At 50.3% G+C, this 12,744-nt stretch overlaps 2 protein-coding genes across 2 annotated transcripts; both read right to left on the reverse strand.

The window, feature by feature from the left end:
- Positions 1-6,380: 6,380 nt before the first annotated feature.
- Positions 6,381-7,369, reverse strand: IUM83_17298 (polycomb-like protein; the record flags this gene model as incomplete). The annotated part of the gene is made up of 2 exons (XM_067942240.1): positions 6,381-7,044; positions 7,119-7,369. 2 exons carry the CDS (start codon positions 7,367-7,369, stop codon positions 6,381-6,383), a joined length of 915 nt encoding a protein of 304 aa, XP_067782399.1.
- Positions 7,370-8,450: 1,081 nt separating this feature from the next.
- IUM83_17299 (Transcriptional repressor EZH1) lies at positions 8,451-10,887 on the reverse strand (the record flags this gene model as incomplete). The annotated part of the gene is made up of 4 exons (XM_067942241.1): positions 8,451-8,471; positions 8,537-8,970; positions 9,048-9,314; positions 9,387-10,887. 4 exons carry the CDS (start codon positions 10,885-10,887, stop codon positions 8,451-8,453), a joined length of 2,223 nt encoding a protein of 740 aa, XP_067782398.1.
- Positions 10,888-12,744: the final 1,857 nt, after the last annotated feature.

The raw sequence follows: 12,744 nt of genomic DNA on the forward strand, positions 1-12,744 counted from the left end.
TCATCCATCCTCACTCTGTTGCTCACGGGTTCATAGGATATTTTGGCTCAACGTTAGTAGTGACATTTCGGCAGATAGACAGCCCGTCCAGACGAAGGATTTATCGAGCGTAGTGAGTAAAGAAACTTCGCGGGGAACGTGAAGGTTTCAAGAACCTATTCAACAATATCCCTATTCAGTAGGTTGTTCTGATCAGAGGAAAGCTTAGCAATTTCGAATCACCCCCACGTCCTGAGTTTATCGTAAGCTAAATCAAAACGTTTCTGATTATTTTCCATGAATGTGTACCCGGTGATGTTTGTAAACATTCAATACACCAGATATCTGAATAGTTTATCGCGTTCCGGCCAGACCGCGCTCCGTTGGATCCAATTTGGAGTTCTACAACACGGATCATTACCGAGTGTGCCCGCTTATAATCACGGGTCTAAACGATGACGGTTTTGATCATTGACTGCGGTTTAACTACCGATTTTTGTTTAAGGCTCATGTTCTTGGCCAAAGAGGAGCCCACAATTTCAGTGGCATGCTGGAAGACCACTGAATTAATGTGACAAAGCTGACAGGAAACGATTTTTTTTTTAAATTGAGTGGAAGGTAGGCGTAAGATCACAACGACAATAACTATCATCGAAAAACATTGTATGTGCAATGAACAAGTTGGTTATGTCGTTAATAACGACTCGTTATTGACTTTGTGGTGGTACTAATTTACTGTACAAGGTCCACGTTAGTAACGGCGATAATATCCGTACTGATATCCTACGAAGGAACCGTCCGCGGTCGATCGTTTCTGCTTCCCGGGGCTGTACCAACTTCATCCATTGACCGTACAGATCACTCGCAATATCTAAACTATGGACGTGTTGTGTGGTAGCATACGCGTAGGTGTAGTCCTGCTAGCTTGCTTATACGTCGCAATTTCATGCTTTACAACGCTCCGAGCTAGTAAGATATGTAAGAAAAACGTAGATGAAGTCCCCCAGGTGCTTGCCTTAGTGGTGCATATTTAAGCACTAATGCCGCCGCCTGCTGGACGCTAGCACTACGGCGTCCACATATGTTATCCGTAGGGATTAATTTCCCTTCCTGAGGTCGTGGTGACGGGAAGCGGTTACAGAGATTATTGGGCACTTTAAGAGCTTCAAAGATAGCTCTCGGACACTTAGGAGATTAGCGTACGAGTATTACAAACAGGTAGCGAATACAGTACTTGTGTACCAAGATGCAAATCGCGAAATGACCACCAGAAGCGATCAAGCTATATTTGAGTTGCTGTGACTGAACTCTAGAGGAAAGTCTTGGGCAACAAAACATCCGTGAACTAACTGGGTTGGCTGCTCTGTAAGATCCTGCTACAACCACCAGTTTGGTAGCAAGCACTCACACGCACCAGCGTTCCTCCGACCAGATAACCCGCTGCATCTCAGCCGTGCGGCTGATTGAGTCCACCCAAACACACCCTACAAAGACCTAACTTTCTGTTGCAGTGCAAGTGACCACCAGACTCAGCTCCACCGTGCTGTTCCAGGCTCGATATGAGCTGGATCCTCGCACTCTCAGTTCATACCGTACAGCGTCAGGCCTCCCGATACCGTCATCTGTTTGAAATTCGTCTAAGCAAAAACATATGTTCAAACCAAACCCAGGTTACCTCCGTGAAAAAATGGCAATGACAAACGAATATCTGTATTATTACTCGTGCTAGACCTTTTTTCTTTCCACCATGTTACCGTAGCGGATTCGCTGAGACCACCTCAATGACCATCACCACTGGAGCACTCCAAAAGCCAGCCCTGTAGCCCGCGTGCCATCGTGATGTACGAGATGCTGTCGCGTCTGGAACCACCACCACGACAGTTTCCGGAATACTGCCCCCACAAGAGATTTAAGCCACCAGAACCCACACACCAGGCTTGAGGCTTGCTCTGGTGGGGATGCCTGTGCTATCCGACCCATTTCGGGACCGGGTTCTGATACCCCTCATTACACTATGGGGCATTTTTTTTGGCACTTGGGGCCTCCAGCCCACCCAACTATCCTACACCAGGGTGCGGGTTGGCAGGGCAGACCACTCCACGGAGTGGCGGCTCGTTCAAGATATTGCCTATCTCCGGCCTCCGTGGAAAGTCCCGCACTCGGCGGGGATCGATCCCGGTACCTCCCGGTCTCCGCGTCAGGGTTTGACCGCTGGATACTGCCTCCACAAGCCACACACGACACCGTGCCCTCCCGGAGAAATCAATATATCCAGAACCACCACACCTGCTCCCAGTCGTCCTGCCACATGAGTAGCACGTCACTGCCCAGCCTCACGTTGAAGACACACTAGTTGTCTGCAGTTGATTCTTCCAACTTTCTGTGCTTCTCCCGTGCTGTCGGTGCGTTCGCTATGCTGAGGTTATCCACAAGATACTCAAATGATGCGGTCCAAATGCTTTTGTGAAGATGTCCGTCAGTCGAGTTATCGTTCACAATCAAAGCAACATCGTCATCAAACTCTGCAATCACCCGAGCTTCTTTTGCAAAGCGCTGGACCTCATCGCTATTGCCGCGGGTCGCAACGACTTGGATAGTATTTTGATTGTCACAGTGGATTGTGGACACCCCAAGATTTATATTCATTTCGCACAAGTATTGCCGCGCCCGCATCAAATCATCCACGCAGTCGGATGCTGCCACCAACTCCGACGCGTGCGTGTTCGTCGTAACACGTCCCCGTCGTTTGCTCTTCTACATCCATGTACAGCTTGTACTCCCACTTCCGACACCTACTAGAAAAAATATCCTTAATAATACGTTATCAGCTTAAACCGGGATGCTTAGCGCGCGTCCACCACTCGCCGCAGACTGGCTTCTGAGCGCTGTGGCCCCCTTCCGAGGGAGCAATGGGACGCTGGCTGACGATCGAGAACAAGCGCGAGCTGATTGACAAGAGCGCAGTGGAGCCTGGCATGACCCATTCAGAGCTAGCGCGGTGGTCCAAGCGAGCATTCCGCTTGCGCAAAGCCCCAGCCCGCAACACAGTATCTGACATACTAAAGAACGCAAGCACTATCAAGAAACCAGAGTACGGTGAGGGCAAACGGCGTAAGCCGCTAAAGGTAAAGGCGCCTGCTTTAGAAAAGAATTTAGAGGAGTGGGCGGGTAGCGTAGAAGCGAGGGGGCTCTCGGCGACATGGTGCTGACGAACATCAAAGTTCAGAAGCTGCCGGCCAATACTACCACCTATCTGCAGCCTCTGGACGCCGGTGTTATTGCGTCCTTCAAGGCACGCTTTAGGTCGTTACAGATTGACCACGGGATCGAAAGGTTTGAGGCTGATGCAAATGTTAATGGGCAGTCTGCATACAAAATAGACCAGCTTCAGGCGATGCAATGGAGCTCGCTGTTGTGGTCGTCTAAGGAGGCCAAGACGGTGGCGCACTGTTGGCAAAAGACTGGTCTTGCGACTCCCCTTCGTGGAAACGACGAGCCGGACGAAGACGGCGAGGACGAGGGCGTTGAAGAGGGCGATGCCGACGGCGAGATTGTCGATCTGATGCTCAAAGTGGCGTCAATTAGTCTGTAGTGGCTAAATCCTGCAATAATTTTTCATGTATATGAAAAATACACAACAGCTGGTGTCGGAAGTGGTAGTACTACCTGTACAGTCATTCAATCGAACAAGTGGCTACAGTCACTTGTGGTTCTAGCAGACATCACGTCTGTTAGAAGGCAAGATACTTCCTCACTTTGGTGTGCGGTACAGCGATTGCAACATTTGAAGTAGGCCATGGTCCACACACACCCAAGGATCATAATGGTAGAAAACAGCTTCTTCTACCAATCAGTAAAGTACGTGTCAACGGGGTTTTGCTAACGAGCCGTTGGTTGCCCCTGTAATAGATGATAACAGATGTTTTAAAGGAAAATCAATACATTATAATGCCGTACTTGTGCGACGCACATGCTCGTTGACAATGTCATCGAAGCAGCTACATCAAATGCATACAACTACCCCACATGATCTTCTTGTTAGGAAAGAGGAAACCCATACTGCGTCGAATTACGCTAACCTAGTACTGGATACGATGAAAAGCATTGGGGGTAAGTCGCTATTGTGCAAGTCTATTGGATCACAAGCGATGGCACAGCCACCATGCTAGGCTGTCGACAGGGATTCACTGTTCGGATTCAGCAGGTTTGTGAGCGAGAATATGTTGATAAATTGGTACGGCAGCCACCAGCTGAATTTTTCTGTTGACGCGTTCTTAGACGGACTAGACGACCTGGTTGGAGTTGAGAGTGAGTTCAGCGTCTTGAAGCAAGTCAATAACTCGCAGAGAACAGATCTAAACAACTATCTCTCAAGTCATTGATCCAAACCACTAGCTCCTTTCTCAGTGCCCATGGGGAGGGCGGTACCACTTCCGCGGCGTCGGGCTTCTTCTCACGCCGATAGCACTCTCAGTTTCACACCAGCCGAGCTTGCTGCGCGTCTGCGTGGCATGGCCCCAATCCGATTCTGATGACGAGCACGCAATGTGGTGATGCTGTCAGTAGCAAATAGAGGAGTAAAATGCTGCGATTTGATTGGATCAGAGTGTTGTCAGTCATAAGCAGGCGTCAGTAACAAACAATGGAAGTCGGTACTTGGAGTCTTTACTTATGTAAACGATACTCGTGGAGACGAGTATAATTAATTCAAGTTAAGCTAACCTTTTGCTTCCTCATTCACGCTTGCGCACGTGTAAGCCGTAGTAGTGATCCAAAGTAGGCCCACTACACGCTGCGCCAGGTACGATTGCAGCACGGCCTTGCCGAGGTTGAAGCCGCCGTCTTCATCGCCCTTGAGTGGCTCCTGTCTGTCGAACTGGGGATAGGAGGTGGCATTGGCCATGCTTGGCCAGTCTCGGTTGATTAGGCTCAATACTTCGTAGAGCTGGCTCTCGGACACTTAGGAGATTAGCGTACGAGTATTACAAACAGGTAGCGAATACAGTACTTGTGTACCAAGATGCAAATCGCGAAATGACCACCAGAAGCGATCAAGCTATATTTGAGTTGCTGTGACTGAACTCTAGAGGAAAGTCTTGGGCAACAAAACATCCGTGAACTAACTGGGTTGGCTGCTCTGTAAGATCCTGCTGCAACACCAGTTTGGTAGCAAGCACTCACACGCACCAGCGTTCCTCCGATCAAATAACCCGCTGCATCTCAGCCGTGCGGCTGATTGAGTCCACCCAAACACACCCTACAAAGACCCAACTTTCTGTTGCAGTGCAAGTGACCACCAGACTCAGCTGTTCCAGACTTGATCTGAGCTGAATTCTTTCAGCTTCATTGTGAGCGATAGTTCGGGGTTTCTAGGGGATATTGTGTTCGAGATAGTGGAGGTCGGAAGTAAACGTCGATGCGTTTGAATAGGAAATCGCTCCGAGTGGGACTCAAACCCTCGGTGGAACACTTGATCGTGAGATTCATCAACTGCAACACTAACATCCCAATCAGCTGATATCTGCCAGCGTATATATTCATGTCCTACCTTTAGAAGGGAAGTCTGCACTGCACGGTTGTTTACTCAATATGTAATGGATAGATAGATGTAAGGTTTGCTTCACGCGCTTGCCTGCGTCGGATATTGCGTAGTCATCTGAATCAGGTGTAGTAGCAAACGATTGATTCCATGGGCACATGCGTGGCGGGTGATATTATCTTAGTAGGCTTTGTCCTCAGTGCGGTATCACGGACGAAATATAAGCAACATACGATGGGGGTACGCGACGCGAGCTGGAAAAGCAGTTGCTGCATTTTCTCGTCGGATCGACAGCAACGTTTGATCGTTCTTCGTATCACCGCTTATGGTTTCTCAGTAGCTTTAGACGTCTTTGCTTACTACGGGTAGTTTTTGCCGTGCCGACTGGCGACCACCACTGTACAGCGCTCAAGGGCACGTGTAACAGTAAAACTGTCCTCATGATATCACTCACCACTGCTGTCCATTTTCATTCTTCGTAGGCAATTTTGAATTGAGTTTCGCATGGCGTAATAGTCTAGTACAATTTGTCTGTTGCGTACGAATATCTGAGAACAAGCACAGGCTGTCGAATCAAGTGCAACCCATGCAAGCATTGCCAAACCTCAATCTTCCATGCATCATACGTATATGTATGTATATATATCCATCCTAGCGAATCTTCGTGTCATACTCTTTAGATGCATTTCGTGAACTGTAGGCTACAACAACCTTCGCCACGCTTCTTGTCAATTCTTTCACAGCTTGCGATTATTGTCAGATTCGCCGGGTTGCTTGTCTCTTGCACTACTCCTCAACTCCAAACGTCGAACTAGTCTTCGCACATGCATTGAAACCAAGAAATCTTAATGACACCGTCTCCTTAATTCTGGCTCTTCTTGTCCTCCACTTCCGTCTTTTTCTTGGGCCCGTGGCGCGCAGATCCCTTAATGCGAAGCTGACTCCAGTCTGGTGCTGTTTCACCGTGGTAGCCGTAGTCGAAAAACAACTCCTCGCCCTTCGCAATATCTTGCTGAGCCCAAATTGAAATGCGATGCTCGCCACCCACAGTCAGAACCTTGCCCTTGCATTTCTTGGCCACAGCAGAGTGGTTCGCAAACTTGCTTTTGTTTCCTTTGCGAATTGCGTCGACCACTGAGTCGTCATCAACATCGAACAAAAAGCTGATTGTCATTTTGTCGTAAATGCTGCCGCGACGTTCAGCTTCGTCCTGGGAGAGGAGCGCCCCGTGGTACTCGTAGATAAACTCACCCCGCTTGATCGGTTCCAATGCAAAGGCCCCCCAGCCGTGAGTCGTAGAGTATGCGACGCCAATTTTCTTGTGCATACCACGCAAGATATTCACGTTACAACAAATACCTAACTCCAGGGCGGGCGTGGTCCTGCGTTCTTCGTCAAAAACCAGTGCGGCTACCTCACTAGCACCACAAGTAATACACAAATCAGGGTTGCACTCGCGCGCAGCGACGAAACATGGGCACGCCTTGGTTCTACAATTTCCAAGACTGCACCTGCACCCTGGGAACCTTTTAACATGGCACACCAGCTAGTTAGTAACAACTCTCCTACAAATTGGTCGCAAAAAATTGTGAAAACGAACCTGTTGGGGCAGTCGCGAGAGCACGAACACGCCTTGTCGCACGTGTGATCGCGTGCCATACAAGAGCATCCTGTCGTATCGCATGTCCCTTCGTGATTGCACGGTTCGTATTCGTGGTTTGCCCCCTTATCCTTCAAGCGGTTGTTTCTGGTTCTGTTGAGAAGAATGCGGTTATTGCTGCTGCGAGAAGTTCGAGCTCGCTTCCGACCGTTGTTGGAGCGCGCATCGGGTGAAAGTGGCATATCGTCCATTGAGCTCGTGCGGTTTGGCTTGTTTTGCCTCTCCGATTCCAAAAATGCACCAACCTCCTTGCACTTTGTTGAGTTGACCATTGAAGAAATGATGCATGGGTTCTCGCCGATGATAGCCCGCAGCTTCCGAAGTATCACAAGCTCTGTATCACTCAAGGACGTTGTTGGGCACTTCTTGAACTCATCGGAGGTGCTTTCCGTTTCTGCGATGCTCTTTACACTTACGGCCTTCCAGCATTCATTTGAACACGTCTCGTCGGCCTTAAGCGATTTCTTTACCATAGACGTCACTCGGGCATAGTGTGAATCGTCAAGGTACTCCGACTCGTCTACCACCTGGGGGTACACTTGCACACGTTGAGGACGCGATTGCTTTCTTCTTGAGGGACGCGTAATTTGCGTTTTCAAGCTTCGGCTCGCTAATGTGCTGATTCTCGTCAATGCACGTGAAGATCGACGAATTTCATGCTGTTCTCCGGTAGTTGCTATTTCCTCATCTGTAGCGGTCTCGTAGTACGCCTCACTGGACCCATGCTCCATAGTCACATCTTCATCCGTTTGCACGTCCCCACTATGGTTGTTGGCATCCTGGTTTCTGGAGTTCTCATCACCAGTACAATTGCCGCTGTCTGGCATGTCCGTCGGAGGGCTGGTTGTCGAGGCGACGCTTTCAGGTGTCCGATCCGCTGGTTCCCTGTTGTCTTCTTCCTCCTTTTTTGCGTGGGCTGCAAGTGCTACAGCTGACAGATGCAGTGGTGGGTTGAACGGGTCAACTCGATGAGAAGGGAGCGGATGCTCAATACCATGCTCAAGACAATGATAATCGTAACACATTCGGCAGAACATGTCACGATACGTCACAAGCAACTCCGTGTAATCGTTGGTGGATCGCAAACCCAGACCATATCCCCGGTTAGCATGACTTCTTGACAAATTTGAGTCGAAATACGTTGGTGGCGGAGAAAACCTTTCCTCCAAAGTCTTTTGAGAATCCTTGATTTCACTTAGCGATGGTTCCAAAGCTGCCACCTTTGCCAGCGGAAAACTTGCAGGCTTGGTTACAATCAACTCTTTTGCCTCTTTAATACGCCGAGCTGCAAGCCTAGTAGAATCATCCAACTTCTTGATATCGCTATAGTCCGAGTAAGCTTGACCAAAGCCTGGCACCTTTTTCAGCGCATTAAACACTTTCTCGGAGGTGCCACATTCGCGGACAACAAGGCGCAACAAGTATTCATTCACCTCGCCATCTAGGCCGCTCGAAAGGTTTGATGAATCCTTGGGCGAGATGGCATCATACCAAGCCACGTCAATATCCGCGCCGTCATCATTGTCTCCGAAATACGGCATGTAGCGCAAAATAGGATCATCCTCCACGCGAACGTTTGCTTTCACTCCGATGTAGGCAGTGCATCTGCTCAGCGGCCGAATGTTAGGAAGCTGGTTAATATCTTGAGGGAAGAGTTTTTCTTCGACAGATACAGTTTCTCCCCATACGTTAGCGTATCCCACCGACAACGTTTGGGTGAGCTTTTCCTGCTTCATTTGATTCAGTAAGAATCGATCCAAGCTATCCACGTCACCCAGACGCTGGCTTTTCACTAAGAATACCGTAAAAACACAAGGTCAGTTTAATGAGGGAACTTGTCAGCTGAGCTTAAGGGCATGCACAACGTACGTCGGGAGTGCTGAGCCAGGTTCCGAAGCTTCTCTTGCGCCGTCAAGTACGTCCGAACCTTTGCACGCGCTTCTGCAAGAATCGCGGTAGTTTTGCGTTGGTGGCATGCTCGAATTCTGGGTAATTCCCGCTGAATAACTTCTGTCACACTGGCGTCCATGTCTTCTTGGGTTATAACTTGTTCTGGTTCTTCGGATACCAGCGCTGATGCGGAACTGCCAAACCGAGGTAACAGTTTGCATTTACTCCTCAAATCACCATCAACGTCTGTATAGTAATCGCGCATATAAGTAGAGACGTAAGCAAGGGGTACGGAAAACACGCCAATGCGCAACGTACCGTAGGTCAGGAGTGGCCGGTCAAATTCTGAGTAAAACGGTAGCGTGACATTTGAACCGAGCGGAAGCAGGTTAGGAGGTGCCGAGTCAAAACACACATTTCGCCAAATGGTGCTGTGCATCACCGTGTCCTTAGCAGTTCTTGGGCGTGTTAACTTGTCCGAGAAAACACCAGTTGGGGCAGGCATGGAACCATGAGTGCCGGGTTTTGCAGAAGAGGGCCGTGCTTTGCTCTTGTGTGCCTTGGCCTTCGACTTGGAGCTAACTTTCGATCCATTATTTTTTTTGCCTTTGGTCACCTTAGCACTTTTGCCGTGCTGCTCACTGGCACGCTGTGCGGAGGACTTCGCATGATTTGTGGCCACGGTAGCCATATATTCATCGTCGCTGCTTTTTTCATCATCGGATTCTGAAAATGAATTGTCCACCGACGGCTCATGGTGGGACGATGACTTGGGCTTGTACTCGTCCATGTCAACCTCATCATCACCACTCGGCTCCGACGAAGACCACTCGGTCGTGTCGATGAGGTTCTCACTCTTTTGGCCTCCAAAAAAGGAAAAATATGGTTTTGATGCCGATGACTTCGATACCGACACCTTTGATGTTACCGGCCTTGATTGTACCTGCTTTGATGTTGACTTCTTTTTGGGAGGTGTCGCTTGGCTGATTTTCTTAGCATTGTCGTGCCGCAGCCGTGCAAGCTCGCGTTCTTGAGCCACAACATCTTTAAGAGACATGGGTTTAGCACGTGAGGACGAGCGGTTTTCCTCTTGGGCTGGAGAAGATGACGATGACGAAGAAGACTCTTCGTCTGAGCCGGGGAAGTCAAAGTCGAACGGCGACGGTGACGTCGTTTTCTTCATTACCGAGCTCTTGCTGCGCGAATGAGGAGGGCTGTGCGGTCCCGACACCGCATCACTCGCCTTGCGCTTCGTACCCGCAGTTGTCGTTCGACGTGCGGTGTTATGAGGCACCGACTTGCTTGCGCGATGCGCTTTCGCCTGCAGTCTCTCGAACTCCCGCTGCTGAGCTTGCAACTCACTGAACGACATGGCGTCTGAGTACATGCGGCCGTCGCTGGCGGCAAACTTGAGCTGTGTTGGCTCCTTGTGAGTGTAGTCGTCCGAGTCTGCTGTAGCGCTGGATTGGACAGCCGAGTTCTTCTTCTGCTTCTGCGCCGCCTTCGTCGTCGTCTTCTTCTTCTTGCCACGAGGTGCAGATGACTCGCTACCGTCACTCTCACCCCCCTGGCTGTCAGAAGGCCCCTCCTCGCTCCCCGACGCGTAGCTCAGGCCCTTGCGGGCGGTGGGAGCCGCCGCAGTGAACGAGAACTTGGGAGACGCCACACGCGGCCTCTTCGGCTCGCTGGGGCGGCCCGTGTCCGACTCATCGGACGAGCTGACGAGCAGCGGGGCGCTGCGTCGGCCGCTGGCCGCTGTCGTTGCCTCCTCGTCGCTCGAGTCGTCCAGCACGATCACGGAGCTCGGCGGACTCGGCATTAGCTGCGGGGAATATTACGTTAGAACCAGGGCGAATTTAGCGACAGTTACGGCGAGAGAAGCACCGCAGGACGCGAGCGAGGCTGCAGAGATCGCGGCGGGGGCGGGTCGCCAGCTGTACGCCATGCCACGCGCGGGCGATGCGCTTACCTTGGGCTCTCTCCTCCCGGCCGTTCGTTGGTTTCGCCGAAGATGACAAGTGGGCTAATTGAGGCGCGGGAAATTGTTTGAGGCACATAACCCGAAATGTTGCGATACGATCCTCTTTTTGAGGTGTACGCTCGAAAGTGCGATCCCCAAGAAACTCGAGACGATGAAACAGACAGACACAAGAAACGGGACATAGATTCTCCTGAATCCAGGAGAAACTGTTTTGCATACTTCCGCCGATATACAATTGTGCGGGTAGTGAGTTAAGTTTCTGGGTAGTACATTTGGACACGGCACTTGTAAACTTCGACTGCGGACCGCACGCAAAAGATGGCGGGCGCGAGAGGGGTGGTTCGTGGCTGGTCATGTTTCATGCCTGAGAAGCAATATATTTATGATCGACAACCACTTATTTCCATCTACGCCCCGATTTGATCTGCGCACCACCCAGTCACCTAGTCCATGAATTGTTTTCGTTGCATGTAAAATTGCAGCGATGCCGTCGCTGGCGCACTTAGGGGGTATGGTGAGCACGACATCCAGTGTGGTGTTCTACCCTTTCCAGCTTACGCTTCCAAACGCAACCGTTGCAATCGGTGCACTATGCTGCCCAGGGTCGGGGTCAACCGCACGGTTCAGGAAACCCGTGTTTTCCAAGGGCGATGGATGAGTACAAAAGTGGGGGTGGCTGGTTAACTCTTTCACTACCAGGCAAATCGAGCAGGCTTGTAGGTCCGCAGCGGTCCTGTAACTCGGTTGGTGCGCGTCGTTGATTGGTAGAATCTCGGCAATCGTGGATTTGGTGTAGGGATCAGCAAGACTAACAGGTCCGCTGAGGACCTCTACTTTTGGTAGTACCGTGAATACCAAAATAGTTTGGCGCTGAGCGCATTAGCTTCACCCGTGAATTACACGAGCTACTAAACTACGAGGACGGCTCTGCAGAGTGGCAGTTCGAGGATTCTTGACAGGAGTGGAGAGGGCGGACCAGCAATTGCAGAGGAAGAGGAGTCTATAGAGTCCGACAGTAAAGCCGCATCGGTGATTGTTCCAGCGATTCCGGCAGCTCAGTGCAAGCTGGCCGGAAACGCCTATGTGGATGGAATTATTCGTGAGAGCGGGCTTCACATCCGGCAACCTAGTTCGAGTTCTTTCTCTTTTTCACCCGTGAATTTCGTGACTCCTTGCAGAGTTGGACAAACACGATGCTCAAAGAGAAGGGCAAGGATGAGGCTACGTCGTTCGAGATCGATGCTTACATAGGCTTAGAAATTGCGATGAGTATTGTACCACTAACTGAGATCAAAGACCTTTGGTCTCAAAAGCTTTTCCTAGGCCAAGCAGACTTTACGAAAACTATGGCTCGAAACCGCTTTGAAAGTATTCGAGCCCGCTTCCAGGTGCACGCACCAGGAAGCATGCCCGTCCAGCGCCGAGAGCAGGATCCACTGTGGCACAGCAGACGTTTGCTCGCCCAAGTGCAACAGAAGTTTGCTGCCATTGCTGTGCCAACACCATACGCACAAAGGCACGCTCCGGGGCCAGGCCATTTGAGACGGCGTCAAACAAAAGGTTACTAATCAACCATTAATTAAAAGTGGGTTTGGGCACACCGTTGTAAAGCCCTTTATCTTGTCTTTCCAGAGAGCCCTTAAAACAAAGAAATCCATTTAGCTGTTTCGGAGAAATCGGCCGACGAAAAAAAAT

This window comes from Phytophthora cinnamomi, assembly GCF_018691715.1.
Source record: "Phytophthora cinnamomi strain GKB4 chromosome Unknown Contig107, whole genome shotgun sequence".
NCBI classification, from domain to species: Eukaryota; Oomycota; class Peronosporomycetes; order Peronosporales; family Peronosporaceae; genus Phytophthora; species Phytophthora cinnamomi.